General features: G+C 39.4%; 1 protein-coding gene across 2 annotated transcripts in view; it reads left to right on the forward strand.

The window, feature by feature from the left end:
• Positions 1-10377, forward strand: part of LOC136425711 (kinesin-like protein KIF23) — a 79494-nt gene extending 69117 nt beyond the window's left edge. For both annotated transcript variants that reach the window (XM_066414644.1, XM_066414645.1), the window contains 4 exons: positions 2085-2173; positions 3030-3096; positions 7406-7449; positions 8653-10377. In XM_066414644.1, the coding sequence (XP_066270741.1) occupies positions 2085-2173; positions 3030-3096; positions 7406-7449; positions 8653-8668 (216 nt within the window). In that variant the 3' untranslated portion in view covers positions 8669-10377. The remainder of the gene's footprint in view (positions 1-2084; positions 2174-3029; positions 3097-7405; positions 7450-8652) is intronic.
• The last annotated feature ends 5453 nt before the right edge of the window (positions 10378-15830 follow it).

Raw genomic sequence — 15830 nt, forward strand, 5'->3', positions numbered from 1 at the left:
AAAGAGAGAAACTTATATCCTTTATTTCTATGGGTAATTTTGCCACTAGGAACGGATAGTTTTTGTACCGTGGGCGTGGGAACATGATAGAAAATTCACCGACGATTTTCGCGGTAGGGTTGGAAATTACATGTTGTATACCTAAATATCTTCAGCTTACCGCCTAGTTCTGCAGCCATTATCCTGGCGCAGGTCTTAATTTTTTATTATCGCACCGTGCGACCGTGATTTTAAATCTAGTCGCATTCTCCAAAAACTGGTTGCATATGCGACTAATCCGGTCGCACTCACGAGCTCGAGCGCTGAAGTGGCAAATTTTCTTGTTAGACTAAGCTTAGTTTAATGACATCTCTTTTGTTGAAAAATTACACGAGGGTTTCAGGCTTAATCTTTTGGGGAGGCGGTCATGGCGGTAAGATTGAAAACCGAAACCAGAAGCTTGCAGTAACGTTACAAATCCGGCATAAGTTTACGGTAAATGGGCACAACATCGCCATAAGTATTTGGTACAATTCACTTATCTTTGCAAACGTTTTACTTATTAATGAACACTTTATGCATGAATAGATGCCATCCATAGATTTTTGTCCGTAAAGGTCTTAGCAAATCCGATGTCGCCACATGTTTGAAAATGAGGCGGCCGCCATGGGTAGGAATTGTGCTCTGTGCGGTCCCAATTCGTGGCGGTCGCGTTGGACGGGTGGGCAGGTAGCTTAATGCTTGTTGGGGAAAATTTTTGGGACCGAGTAAAAGTGGTCGCCAATGCCAGGTGGTTGCCTTGAAAAGGTGGTCGCCTAGGCAGGTTTGACTGTATATCCGTTTGCTCTGATGATATTTTAGTTTTAGCAACATAAGGCCACACCAATTTAATTTGTTGGTTCTCGGATTTCGTCAGAGAAAAATTTGAGCGACAGCTAGGGCGGAAAAAATTTAGAAAATTCTAGGGCGAACATGACAAAGAAAAACAGGATGAACAATGAAGCCCTTTCTTTGATCTAGCACTACAATTCCAAATGTTTGTTTTAAGCCTCTACACTAAATTCTGAAGCTTATCCCAATTATGCAAACACATAACTAAAGCATCAAAGTTAGTAATTTATGAGGTTTGGAGGTGACAATAATATCGTCTTCTCCCTCTCCCTCTCTCTCTCTCTCTCTCTCTCTCTCTCTCCTGTTTTACGTCTTTTATTCCCCATCGTGCTTGCACATGGATGGGGAGCCCCAGAACTCCTCATCAAGTGCAAGTCTTTTTTGTAGCAAGAGTTTTTACGGCTGGATGCCCTTCTTCACGCCAACCCAAACCCTACTGCTGGGCTTAGGACATGGGAAATATGTGTTAAGTGCCTTGTCTTGAACATATAAAGTACTGATAACAATGATAACGACCAGCTCTTTATATAACAATCTTTTATTTCCAAGTTCATGCCCGCAGGCTTATTGTAAGGGTATAAACAGTAAAAAAAGTAAAAAGTGTCTATTCTATCCATCAGGTTAATTTTTCTATGTACAATTCATGCCCCCGTGAAATATGATTAAAAATTTTAGCCAAAATCAAGGTTAAATGTCCCAATATTTTGTACACATGGCAAGCACAAGTATTGCAGTATTTCACCTTAGACTTAGTTGGAGGGGCAAATTGTACCACCAAAGATGGCATACCTTGCAATAAAGGCTTGTCAGTAGGGAGCACCAACTGTAGCCTCATTTTGGTGCAAGGACTTGGACACCGCGAAATAAACGAATGTTCAGTATATGACTCTTTCATTATGCTGTTTTGAATGATGCTATTTCAAGTTCAAATAAGGCATTTTTAGGTATGGCACCCTTGGTGTATGGCAGGTATGTTTCATTGTTGGCCTGTGCCTGAACTAACCTGCATATATATAAGCAATCACAGATTGAACACTTGCCTCTGGAGTCCCCCTTTAAGTTATACATTCACAAGCTATGTATGTCTTGTACAAGCTGTGTACATGTATGTCTTATACAATTTTGTCTTTAACAAATTATGTTTGCCTTCTACAGTAGGCTCTCTCATACAAATTGCATGCATTTCTTGAATGAGTTGTGTCTTTGCTGTGCAGGGGGATGTGTTCAAGTCAAGGGCTGGTGGACACAGTGTGCAGTTTACTGACATAGAGGTATTAAAACAGGAGGCACCCCCTGAGAGCAGGTAAGTGCATATTACGAGGGTGAGTCAAAAAGTAATGCCATTAGTATTATTGATAGCAGTTTATTATTTCATTTATTTACTTACTTATGAAATGAAATGAACACCCATCATGAGATTGTCACGACCAGATGATGAAAAGAGTTGAAATTTGGCATAAACTAAGTTAGCAGATGAGCAGATGTGTTTTACAATTAAGATAACACTGAGAAAAACTCTGTTTAGTCAACAATTCAATGTGTATGTAATCACCAGTAAAACGAAAAAAATGAAAATGGCCATGTTATCTATAGATATATGTATCATCATACAGATGTAATTTCGGCTTTGTACCGTAATTGTAAGTGGGTCAGAAAAACTGCTTGTCTTCGAATGGGGCAGCCATCTTGAAATCAGGTTGCTTGCTCACAAAAATTAAGATATTTTAGTCTCAAGAAGATATTTGCCAATTTTCAACTCATTTCATTGAAAGTATGAACCTACTATGATGCTAATGGCATTTTTTTTACTCACCCTTGTATGTTGAATAATGTAACTAAAAATGGAATTATTTCCATGCCTGGATAAAGTTTTGCAAAGTTAACTTAATTGTAACTTAGTTTCTAATGGTGGAAGTGACATGCTCAAACCAATCTAGTCTGCTTCTTCCTTTAAGCACCCTTTCCTCCATTTCAATTCTGTTTTGACAGATTCGAAAGTGTCAGAAATTTGAGACATTGCTTTTTTATGTAATTTACCTCTGTATACAGTATATTTAGTATACTGTGTTATTAAATTAGAGGGTATTGGTTTCAAAGACATTTCTTTTAAAATACATGTAGCGATTATTTCAAGCATTCTCTGTATTTTGTTCCTTCAGAAAGCGAAGTGCATCTGAGGATATTGAAGAGGAGCACAGTGGTGACTGGACAGATGTGGAGACAAGGGTAATGTGTCCTGCCTGATTTAAATGAACCCGGCTTTACGACATTCATAGACATACCTACATACCCTAACATCCATTTCATCGCTTCCACCTGTATACTGACACAAAGCACCCGATAGTTTCACCATATTTAGGCCACACCAAGACAATATGTTGGCTCTCAAAAAATCAGAAGCGCCAGCTAGAAAAAGCTGTCGGTCCTGAAGAAACATAATTTTCTAAGTAATAGGTAGGTTTCTTTGTTACATGAAAAAACTTCAGGTTTCATTTTCTTTACATATATAGCCAAGCTATTAATGTTTTCCTCCTACAAGAATGTGAAAATCCACCATTAAGAACGAAAATGACTGTTGCCATGGCAACCAGCAATCAACTTACAAAAAACCTTTTCTAAGTGCCAGGCTGGTTACTTGCAGGATAGAAAGTTAAAGAAAAGTCCTTTTTATCTCAATCACCAAGCTGCACATGTTTATTTCACCTACAAAGTACAATTCTGTAGCTGCTACAATGGAAACAATGGCTTAGTCTTAGGGTCACTGTGGCCTGCCCCATTGAGAACTCAAACAATTTTTTATATGATATTTATAAAGGTCTAACTTAGAGCTGTACCAAAAATCAACAAATCTCAAGTGCCCTTCAAGGAGATATTGCTTGCTAAAAAACGTCAAAAAAATGGCTTTTTGTCAATTTTGAAATTTTACAAAAACAGGTCATCCAGATCTTTAAACCTTTGTGCCAAAACATTTCCAACCAAACTTTTTTTCTTGTTAAGATATGGATAATAACATTTGTTAGAGGCAACACAATTTCTGTTCATTTGTGGCAGTTACAGTAGGCCAAAAATGGTCCATTTTGAGTGAGAGAGAGGCCTTCACAAGGCGAAAATCCGCCATTTTGAAAAATGGCCGTTACCATGGCAACTGGTAACCTCAGACCCAAAACTTTCCCATTTTTGTACGTTTGGGCCAGGGCCCTACCACCACACAAAATTGAAAAAAATTTCATTTTTTTGACTCTGGTCACCTTATGCTTAAATTGGGTTTTTACAGACAGCTGCTGTTAAGTTATATACATCCAACTACTCATCGGATTTTTCCTTTTGGCTTTAACGATTAAATATGAAGAATTGTTGAAAGCTGTGACAATATGAAACCAATCCATCAAGACGTTCTCCAATTATCTTGTTGACACACACACAGACACACAAATGAAAACATAACCTTCATGACACATTTCATGGAGGTAACAAGTAGGAACTTTACTTTGGGCATTATGTATAAGCGTAGTATAGTAGTCTTTTCAATTTTAAGTTTTACTTTCCTGTATAGTATGAGTGCCACTTGGATGATTTCCAGATAGCAAATTAAACTTTTCATCCAATGCAAGGATAAGATGAGGTCGCTAAGGCTGTAGAGTCAATTCCACATTACCATGTGGGTGTTTGTTGCCTTTTGCTCTACATTTAAAATTATCTTTTATAACATCAGTTTCTGCTGTGTTCCAACATGTTAGACAAATTTCTAACGTGTTATTTGTATTATTTTCGAAACTGTTGTAACATAGATTCATCATTTGTTCCTACATGTTCCAACATTCTAAAAACATTGTGTAACTGGGTCAGTGGGCTGGGAACAGCGCAATTCACACATCCCTTCAAAGTATAGGGGATTAGGCATAGGTGCCATGCATAGACACCTCAAGACAAAAGTCCAGACATGAAAGACCCCGTCCATACTAAATCATGCAAATTGCCCGAATCGCATTGATGCGGCTTAGTATGAACGCTCCAAATCGCATTTGAAATCACCCGAAGCGCATCGCAGCCTCCAGAGGTGGTTTACTCGCAAACATTGCCCGTATTCCGAATTTCCGACTTAGTATGAATGGACCCGACTTGTCAATGCGCATTACTTTGCATATTGACCCGGACATGCATGGTTCAACGGGTCATATGTAAATTCAGTCTTTCCGCTTGTTTACGCTTGCTTCCCGCCATTGTATGAAATTCGCTCCCAGCTTGTTGGAATAATTTGCGGAAAGATGGCCGAATCGAGTGGCAATTTTTGGTGTATGGGATGATGGAGAGACGCGGGTGCTCATAGCCATTTTCGGAGATGCCGCGATCCAGGCGAAACTCAAGGGATCCTACCGAAATCAGATTGTATATATTCACTCCCATGAAACTCCTTAATATGGGCCGTACCCTGAAATATGGGCCGTACCCAGTAAAATTATGGGCCGTACCTGGTAAAAATATGGGCCGTACCCGGTAAAAATATGGGCCGTACCCGGAAATATGGGCCGTACCCTGTAACTATGGGCCGTACCCAATGGCGGACATCGCCTGGCCACGGTGTGTAGTCGCGTGAAAGTCGCGTCTAGATACGTACGCAATCCCACATAGCCTATGCTCTGGCAAACATTCCTGGCCACCTCTCTGCCGAGTGGCATTGTACAAATGGCCCCCAATTTCGAGAACACTCGCACAAGCTGTGGCGAAATGCTGTCTGTAGTGCTCATCTGCAAATTTTTTACCGGATACGGCCCATATTTCCGGGTACAGCCCATAGGGAGTTTCATGGGGGTGTATGCGATTAGCACCTACTTTTATGGGGGCAATAACGCAAATCTACCATTTGAAAAATGATGCCAATTGTTGGAACATGTTCCAATAGTGAAACAATCACATAGGTATTTGAAAATTTTACAGATAAAGAGATATTTGTGCAATTACTTTCAAAATGTTTTAAAAATATATAGATAAGTTCAAACATATTCAAACTTTCATTCTTAATTGTTTGGACAATTTTGACCGAAATAGTCTTTTATCTAAATTGTTAAAACGTATAAGCAATATTATCTGAAAACAATTGAAAAACAAGTATCCACAAAATTTCAAAAATATTTTTCAAGATCACCCCAAGATTTGTTATTAGACAATGCTGATTTTATAATAATAGGCTATACATGCAATACATGTATCTGTACTCAGGGGTTTATAAGAATATTGTTGCTAAATATTATAAATGCAATTGCTTTCTAGTCCAAATGCAACTGCTTTCTAGTCCAAATGCAATGTTCAATTTGTCAATTCAGTTATTTCTTTGGTATTTTAATTAAAAGAAGCTGAAGAAACAACACCTGTTTCTGGAGTTGTGTTCTCCATCAAATCGCCAGAAATTATATTGTATTGATATGCAAATGAATGAATGAATGGTTTATTATTGTCATTTCATGACACAAACATACAAAGGCAGCCTATTGGCTGAACTGAGGTATGTCTTACAATCAGTTTAAAAGCAAACAGATATACCTACATTAAAACATCACATATCTTAATCAACAAGACTCAATTTAAAATATATACTTACTAAGTGCTTATCTGTGGTGCTTTGTTATTGAGAAGGTCAACCAGGTACGGTAGTGTAGTCTTTCTATATCTACCGGTTCTACATTTGAATTGCGTTAACTGGTATTTAGACCTAAGGTTCCTGCCATGGAGACTCACACGGTTTGGAGGCAACCAATTGGAGAACGTCGTGGAGCTTAACAAGGAAGTAGCAAACTTAGCACATAGTTCGTGTCGTCTGTTACATAGAGATGGCAGTGACAATTGATTCAGTGACATGCTGTAGCTAACAAAGTTGGGGCCGAGAATTATACGACAAGCTCTTCTTTGTACATTCTCAATCGCTCGAGATTGGGCATTAGTAATACCTGGGTGCCACACAGGGCATGCATATTCCAGAGTTGGTCGTATAAAGCCAACGAAGACTAGTGTTAAGTCTGTGGTGTCAAGGCCATGTCTCTTAAGTACCCGCAACAAGTACAGTCTGCGGCTCCCCTTGTTTACCATCATGTTGACGTGGGCGTCCCATTTCAGGTTCGCTTGGAAGATTACCCCCAGGATCTTAGCGAACTGTACGACTTGAAGTGTTGATGTTTTAATAGTCAATACAGGTGGGGGAGGGGGGTTCCGCATGAAGCATATCAGCATTACCATGCACTTGGAAGGGTTGAGTTGCATGTGGTTGTCCTCAGTCCAACGTACGAGGCTATCGACGTCAGTTTGTAGCGTGGAATCATGCGTAACGGGTCTCGCCTCCGACAGGGACATATCATCCACGTACTTCCAAGCCTCGGCCGAATCTTCACTCACCGGAGACGCATCATTGATGAGTGTAAGGAACACAAGTGGTCCCAACTTTGTTCCCGGCATTCAAATAATGTCATGTGAGGCTAAGAACCAGACCCCTCATTTTGGAACTGTGTTGATTGTAGACATGACCTTTTTGATTTGTTCCTTTCAGTGTGCCATAGCCGTTGAAGGCCATGATCGCAGGGCAAGTGCCAAGTAAGTGCATTGTGACATGTCGACACAAGGCATGCTGAGTCTATCATATTCTAAACATCCAAAGCCCAAACCCATGTCCACCGTCCCCATTACATTTTTACTTGTTCATGTATGTCACAGCTCTGCCTGCTACAGTCTGCATCATCATTATGTATGATGCCAGTCATCAGGTACATGTACAATCGTTACAAAACAAACAAGCACAAATTGATCAGTGGTGAAATCCAGGCAGCAGTGGACGTTGGGTTATGTGGTGGATGGATATACATGAATATTCTTGGTTGTTCTGTGTGAGATTTCTCTAGTTGGTGGCTGTGCTGTGCACATCTATATGTACAGTACATGTAAGTGTATGTGAGCACCTTGGGAGTAACTGTTTTTACTTACTGTCAATGTATTTGAGTTTGCTTCTTTTTACGTTCACAGTTTTTGTGGTTTTCTTCTAGCCACATGTACCCCCTTGTCTAAGCCTTACATATAGAATACAACATGGTGTCTTCCGTATCGCCCGAGGTACCAACTGTGATGTGGAATTTACTGTATTGTATTGTATTTATGTCATACCGACCAAAAAAAACACAAATTTCAATGCGAAATGCGCCTGAAGTTGAGAGAGTTTTGTGTTCTCGAACAAAGAAATCGTAATTACATCGATTGCAACCTCCGAATCCGGCATTCAAATTTTCGACAGCGGCGCAACCATGGCCAGCGCACTCAAAATGCATTCTAAATATTCTATGGAAGCCTGTGTGATATAACCTAGAACCCCGTGTGATATGGACAATTATCACACTGTCCGGAACACCCATATCAAACATTTTTGCGGCCCAGGTATGACATAAATGTATGTACGTCACATACACATGTTGGAGGCACCATGGAAAACAACACACAATTGAATTTGGACCCAATCTTCGAATATTGAAATCATATTTATTGAGAATTTCAAGCCTAATCAAAGCCTTTGTTAAGTTCTCAGGTACATAGGTTAGATCAGTGACAGGCGACAGTTCTGTCCATCTGTAGCAACCTTCCAAGTTAGGGGGTTTCTAGGGGCCCTATCACAAACTCAATCCACCGCAAACACTCTATTTTCTTTTCACTGTGAAATTAAATCACCGCAAATCTAAATACATTTACAGTACTGGCCATGTGTGTTCGGATCCATATCTCACAGTTGGAGTATCATTCCTTCCTTTCTAGGCGACACAAGGTGTGAGGGATACAGTAATCCAACACAACTGATCTCACAACCAAGCAACTTGACTTCTTTCCACCATGAGATGTCAAAGAAACTGGATGTGCTTCAATTGTAGAAGTGAAAACCTAGAAAGGTCACAGAAGGCAGCTTCCTTTCACAATTGTTCTTATTTGTATATATGTCTTAGTATGGTGCAAAACTGCCTTGACTCTGACTTGATCAGCCAACTTGCCTTGTAAGTTCTGTTTTTCCAGTAGATTTATAATAAGATATTGAAAATGTCAAAGTAATCTTGATAATAAAGCAGTGTAACATAATTAGGTTTAACTTGAAAGGCACGGTCAACCCTAGAGTAGAGTGTTCTGGTTCTGCTAATGATACTTTCTGAATCCAAGAATGTAATTGTGTAACATTGGAAAAACTTCACAACTGTGACCCTTTTAAGAAATCTTGAGTTAAGCTTTAGAATTACCTTTGCAATGTTTTTCCGGATATTTGTTTGTCAATTTATAGCATTAGTAATTACTGTATTTTCCACTTGCTTTGGGTAAAAAATTATCACTTTGAAGTTTGATCATTGAAACCCATACTTATGACTTGAAAAAAGGCCATCACAAAAATGGGGACCTCTTAGGAAATCTAGGCCCAATCTTGAAAATAATGGTCGTAGCGTCCGTGTGAATCAATTTCCACCCTTAGCAACTTAAGCCCCAATGTGTCTGCATGATGGGGCACTACTAAATTCCTGGATTATTTGGTTCATTCATTTGTTCATCTATGAATGATTTTTACAAATTTGGTTGATTTTTTATTTATAAAGATGTGGTCTTTTACAAAATAACACCTGCTTCTGGGGTTGTCTATGCCTCTGTCCATGCAAACTCTTCAACCAGAGAAGAGCAAACCTTTTAAGCCGCTGCGGGATGTGGCTGCTGGTTTATTGGATAATTCTGTTTCATTCTATTATAGAAGATATATGAGTTATATGGAATGAAACAAAATTATCCAATAGTATATGACAATACAAGTTGGATCCTACAGCCTTCTCTAATTCTTGCTGGTGTTTTTTATAATTTTCTGTGGTGATAATGGAACTATGTGTTTGCTATTTTTCTAAATTAAGTACATGTATTGCCATTTAGCTATTTCCAGATATGCATGTATAATGCATACCATCCATTCTTATCTTATCCCTTTCTACCTACAATGTAGCCTATCATTAACTTGTAATTTCTTTTTATTAACCATAACTGGGTCAGGGGAAACCTTCATTGATCTGCCCTCATAGTAAACAAATTTCATTAGGTCCTAAATTTCAGAGGATCATTTTTGTACTGACACTGCATATTGTAGGTTGCTTAATATTTCCCATTTGTAACCTTCGACTTTATTGAAGACAATCCATTAGCGGTGTGCCCTAAGACACCTGCCTTAACAACGTGTATGTATCTTGTGGGTGGGACATATAAGTAATAAGCTGCCCTGGGTATGAAATTACTATATATGGTACATGATTTTGTACAATTTGCTTCACACGTTTGTCTCAGCCCGGGACATAGAATTGGTTATCTACATTTTAAAAAAGGCACAAATTGGAAATGTCATAAGCATCTGCAATAGAATATCATCACTCTTTCTATATTTACGTGAAAACAGACTTCACAAGTTCATAGTATTGATGCTTTTTTTATGTATCTTATGTCTTGATTAAAGGCCTCTTTAAAATAGTTCCAAGTGTTTATTTCTCCAATTCTATTTAGATAATGCATTGAAGGCACTTTGCCACATGTGAGTAGATGCTTGAGTCTGTAGGTTTTGAATTGGAAAAAATTGTAAGGACAGTTTTGAAATCGGTTTGATTAGCAATACATATTGACCACAGAGGTGGAATTCAGATTATATGAAGGTACTTGTCCACTGAAGAAAATAATTTCAGCATGAATTTTGCCAAACGTGATTTAGGCGCATCGCCGTTGGATGCAATACCTTTGTCATGAGACAGTATACTTAAGACATTTATGCACTTGTATGGAATTAGGCACGAATATTGCTGAATGCACTTGGCCACTCAGCCCACTGACAGTAGGGAAGCCAAAGTGAAATTTATCTGGGAAGCATTTTTGAAGCCAGGTAACAAATCCGGTCCTAAGTGTAAATTGCACTGTATGGTGTAGGAATGTGTCGGTTTGGGATTCACTCAGTGAAGTTTTTCCAGATTTCGTCACGTTAGAGCTTTTCACATTGAGCCGAATTTGGTGTTCATACCTGTGGAACCCTGATGCTCAGTACGGTTGAATCAACCCCCGAGAGATGGATTGGATGAATGCGAAGCAATCCCGAACAAACGTTCAGAGACCTAATATCTCCGTGAACTATTCTGTTTATGCAAATGACTTACACATTTACATAATATATGCTAGTACATGAACACCTTTAACTAACTTACACATGTCGCAATATTGACAGTCCAATAATTTCACAATTAGATGAATTTGGGTGTTTTTGCATTTATTATGCAAATTAGGAATTAGTTTGCATAATTGGTATCTGTTGATGCTCCACTTTCCATAAACTACATACGTTACATGTATTTGAGTCTTATAATGGAAAACAATGCAAATATAGATTTTCCTCATTAGTTATGCAAATTAAAGGTACAATTAGCATAATTTGCACCTCACTGTGTACATCTCTGTCTAAGCTACCTGCATACTAAATAAACCCGTCGTCCTTTGTTCAGTTATTCTCCCTAGAAGATTTTCACAAAAACGCCCCTGCAGTTCTAGAGGAAGCTGCTAGGGGGCCCAAACCTACACCACTTCTTTATTACATCACAAGCTATCTGCCACCCAGAAATCAAGACCACAGCACGTCCAGGTCAAAAGATACAAAAATTGAAGTTCTGCTGCAGTACCAAGGTCACATACCAGGGGGCCCAAAATCGACCTTGAATTTCGGCTTCACAACACCTACCCACATACCAAATATCATTGTAATCCATCCAGAGATTCTAGAGTTATGCTGTCGACAGTAGTGCGGAAACACACACACAGACAGACACACCCAAGACTATATCTCCCTTTTTCATGGAGATAATAACACAGGAAAACGCATTTTTGGGTTTCATGGCACAGCAATAGCAGCCGACTGTGTCAGCAATTACAGGAGTAAGTGTTCCGAGTTTCATCAGGTGTTGCACTAGTATCTTCTTGCAAGTTAGTGAGAGCGTGCAATCGTACCACAGCTTGCAAACACACTGATTGTTCACAATATTCGTGTTGGTTTTTCTATACCAGTTTTGTACATCCAACCCTAGCCTGTGTTTACACAAGCTCTCGCTGGCATATCCTCCGCCACTGGAGTCAGCTGTCATGCAGTATACTATCAAATAGATGACAGGAAATAAACATTACCCTGTTACTTACTGGACAATTATATCGCAATCTGGGAATCATGTTATTAGTTTAAAAACGTATACAAAATCAATACAGTAAACTTTGAATATGTCTTGCACTTTTTTCTGGCGGCGTTTGTGTACAATCTGTTCAAGAGGATATTCGGTCTGGTTTCTATCTACATGTTAAGTATAAGTAATTCTTCAAAAAATTTTTATCTCTTTTTTTCTTCTTTTTAAACATCCGTTTGATGTATACAACGCCTTTGTATTAAGATCGTAGATTCCAAACCATGCCTCGAATTTTTTTTGGTTCATTGTAACGGAAAACACCATTGAACGGATGCTTCTACGCATGGTTGATTGGTTGGTTGGTTGGTTGGTACAACCATAATTTGGACCTGTGCCATGTCATTTATACCTCATGTATGTCATTTCTGCCTTCATTTTCCGATGGCGTACGATACGTTATAATTAGAATTAAGGGCTAGGGTGACGGATTAAGGGTTATGATGACAGATTAAGGGAAAGGCCGACGGATTAGGTTTGTGCTGACGGATTAAGGGTTATGATGACGGATCAAGGGCAAGGGTGAGAGCATTGTTGACAGATTAAGGATTATGTTGACGGGTTAAGGGCTAGGGTGACGGATTAAGGGTTATGATGACGGATTAAGGGAAAGGGCGACGGATTATGGTCTGTGGTGATGGATTAAGGGATATGCTGATGGATCAAGGGCAAGGGTGACGGAGTAAGAGCTATGTTGACAGATTAAGGGTTATGTAGACGGATTAAGGGCTAGGGTGACGGATTAAGGGTTACGATGACGGACTAAGGGAAAGGGCGATGGATTACAAATGTAGGGTCTGTGGTGATGGATTAAGGGATATGGTGAAGGATCAAGGGCAAGGGTGACGGATTTAGAGCTATGTTGACAGATTAAGGGTTATGTAGGTGGATTAAGGGCTAGGGTGACGGATTAAGGGCTGGGGTAATGGATTAAGAGTTATGGTGACGGATTGAGGGTAAGGATGACGCACTCAGTGAAAGGGTTACGAATTAGGGTCTCTGGTGATGGATTAAGAGTTATGCTGTCGGATTAAAGTTTATCACCACCGATGTAGGGCAAAGGTGACGGATTAAGGGCTATGGGGACGGATTAAAGGCTATGGTGACATATCAAGGGCAATGCTGAGGGGATTAAAAGCTTTCGTAACGGATTAAGGGCAAGGGTGACAAATTAAGGGTTATCCTGTGGGATTAAAGTTTATGTTAACGGATTAAGGGCAAGGGTGACGGATTAAGAATACAATCACATCCCGTTATAATATACTCCTCAACTAACCACCTGTAAATAATCATGTTCATGGGGCAGAACTGGCAGCTTTTTGCAAAAGCACTTGTTTTTATTACCACGCTTCCATTAGTTGGCTTCCCCAGAGGATGCCATCCAAATCAGCATGACCTTATACATACAGCAAACTAATTTCGTCAGTGATAAATTGTCATTCTTGAATTTGGATTAACCCTATCTAGACCAACTTTCACATTGTGTAACTGCCGAACGACGTGTACTAGGACTACCAAACTCGGTGACTTTTTATAGAATTTGATTGACAACAAATTTATGATAGTAGCATAAAGTAGTATAAGTTTATAATTTTTTGTGTTGCTATGGCAACGGGTTTTACTGACAGGCATTGCTGACAAAATGCACTAATCCACCTTCAAATGATTAGTCACTACCTGGTATGTTTTTAACAAAAAAACATTCAAATTAATGTTTCCAGTCTCATTGACAACACAAGAACGGAAGTCTCGGCAGACTTAAATATCAATATGATACCATTTTTATTAAATTATTGGTTAGTACCTGATGGAAATTCCCTATTTCGACGGTTTTAGCCAATAAAATCACATCAATCACGCCATAATTACGTCATCATATTAAGTCATAATGATACCAAAATTACAGGAGTGATTAAAATTTACATGTATATTACTCCCTGCAAATGTGGTGATTACACACTATACTGTTTGGAAGATATGAAGGGGGGAGCGAAAGAGTCCTCTCCTTGGACCCAGGAATCCCAAAAAAGCCTGGTCTAGATAGGGTTAAAATTCTGTTCAAACCAGAAGTGTAAAGAAGTGTTTTAACTGCAAAACAGTGACCTTTCAAAATGATGTAGCTATATTTTGCCTAAAATAGGTATCAACTAGTGATCTGTATCTACAATATTTCACAGTTATACGAAATGAGTAATGTTGCACAACCACATAGTTGAATTCAAATGGCAGGGAGTCGGGATGAGTTATTACCTTCCCAAAGAATGCTATATTTTGGGTAGCCTCTATACGTACGTACGTATGTATGTATGTATGTATGCATGTGTGTATTTGTGTGAAAACAGCATACCTGGAACAACTTCTGTAATTTGGGTGAAGAATATGATCCCCTGAAATAATCTATAATCAATCAGAAACACTCATAATACGGCAGACCTAAAGGTTAAGATCATATGGCGGGTATGAGGTCGTTGGATTTTTTTTGCGCAAGTCACCAGGAGTAAAAAAAATCAGCTATAAATGCCGCCATGGCATCTACTTTTTCTACCGTATTATGGCCGTATGTCGGTAAATTTACATTCAGAATATAGGGATTTCGGAGCATAGGAATTTCGGAACAGAGATGTTTCTGAACATAGGGATTTCGGAACATAGATGTTTCTGAACATAGGGATTTCGGAACATATGGATTTCGGAACATAGGGCGGTCACCGATGTGGTTGAACTGTTTGATGATGCAGGCCTTGAGGACTAAAGGCCCCCTCTCATTGAGCTGCGGCACTGCGGCGGTAGCGTGGAAATGGCTACCGTCGCAGTGCCGTGCACAGACCTCGGCGTACCGTACCGTCCTATTGACGTTCCCAGTGCCGTTCCAGTGCAGGTCCACACCACCGGCGTGCCGGTTGAAATGGCGATATTTTTTAAATTAAAAAAAAAAAACGCAAGTGGCAAAGTGCCGCGCGCTCGCCGGGAGCTTACCGGGAGCTCATCGCGCGCACTATTGTGTAAAAGTGATATGTCAGTTTCAAGGTTATACGTATATTCTATGACATGTTACCTTTGTTGCACCAAGTGTCATAAGTGAAAATCCTCTTATCACTTGAAATCAATCTTTTATCCATCTTTTTTTATAATTTTGCATTGTATTTTGATCCATTGACAGCACGGCGATTTCTGATTAATTGAAAGCACTACCATCAAACTGCAATCGGTCCATTTCCCTACCTATTGATCTGTTTAAGAGTTTGGTTAAACCTAGCTAATTTACTGCATTGTAGTGAGGTTGAGGATTGTAGCTGTAGATCCTCTAATATTTTCATTGGGATATTGCTTAATCCCACTGAAAATTAGATCTCTGCATTGTACATTTATTCCAGTACGGCAGTTGATAGACTAGTCGCTCAGGAAAGGAATCAGACCACTCGTCAACATGCACTCGCCCTGCTCTTGTGCCATTCAAGAAATACAGTCACTGTGATAAACTGAACTTGATATAACGTTGGTTAACATAAATTCGCGGGGTACTTAAATTCGCCATTTTTTGAAACGGTGTATTTTAGGGATATGTGCTAGATGCAAAATCAGTTATAACGCCAGCAATGCACATCGGATAGACTAACGTATTCAGAACACTGGCTGAAAAGCTTCGATAACCATGCATTAGAAGTTGGCGACGTCAAAAACTCTCCGTCCCTTATTGACAGAGTCTGGGGGCTTCGT

Source organism: Branchiostoma lanceolatum, chromosome 19, assembly GCF_035083965.1.
Source record: "Branchiostoma lanceolatum isolate klBraLanc5 chromosome 19, klBraLanc5.hap2, whole genome shotgun sequence".
Taxonomy (NCBI): Eukaryota; Metazoa; Chordata; class Leptocardii; order Amphioxiformes; family Branchiostomatidae; genus Branchiostoma; species Branchiostoma lanceolatum.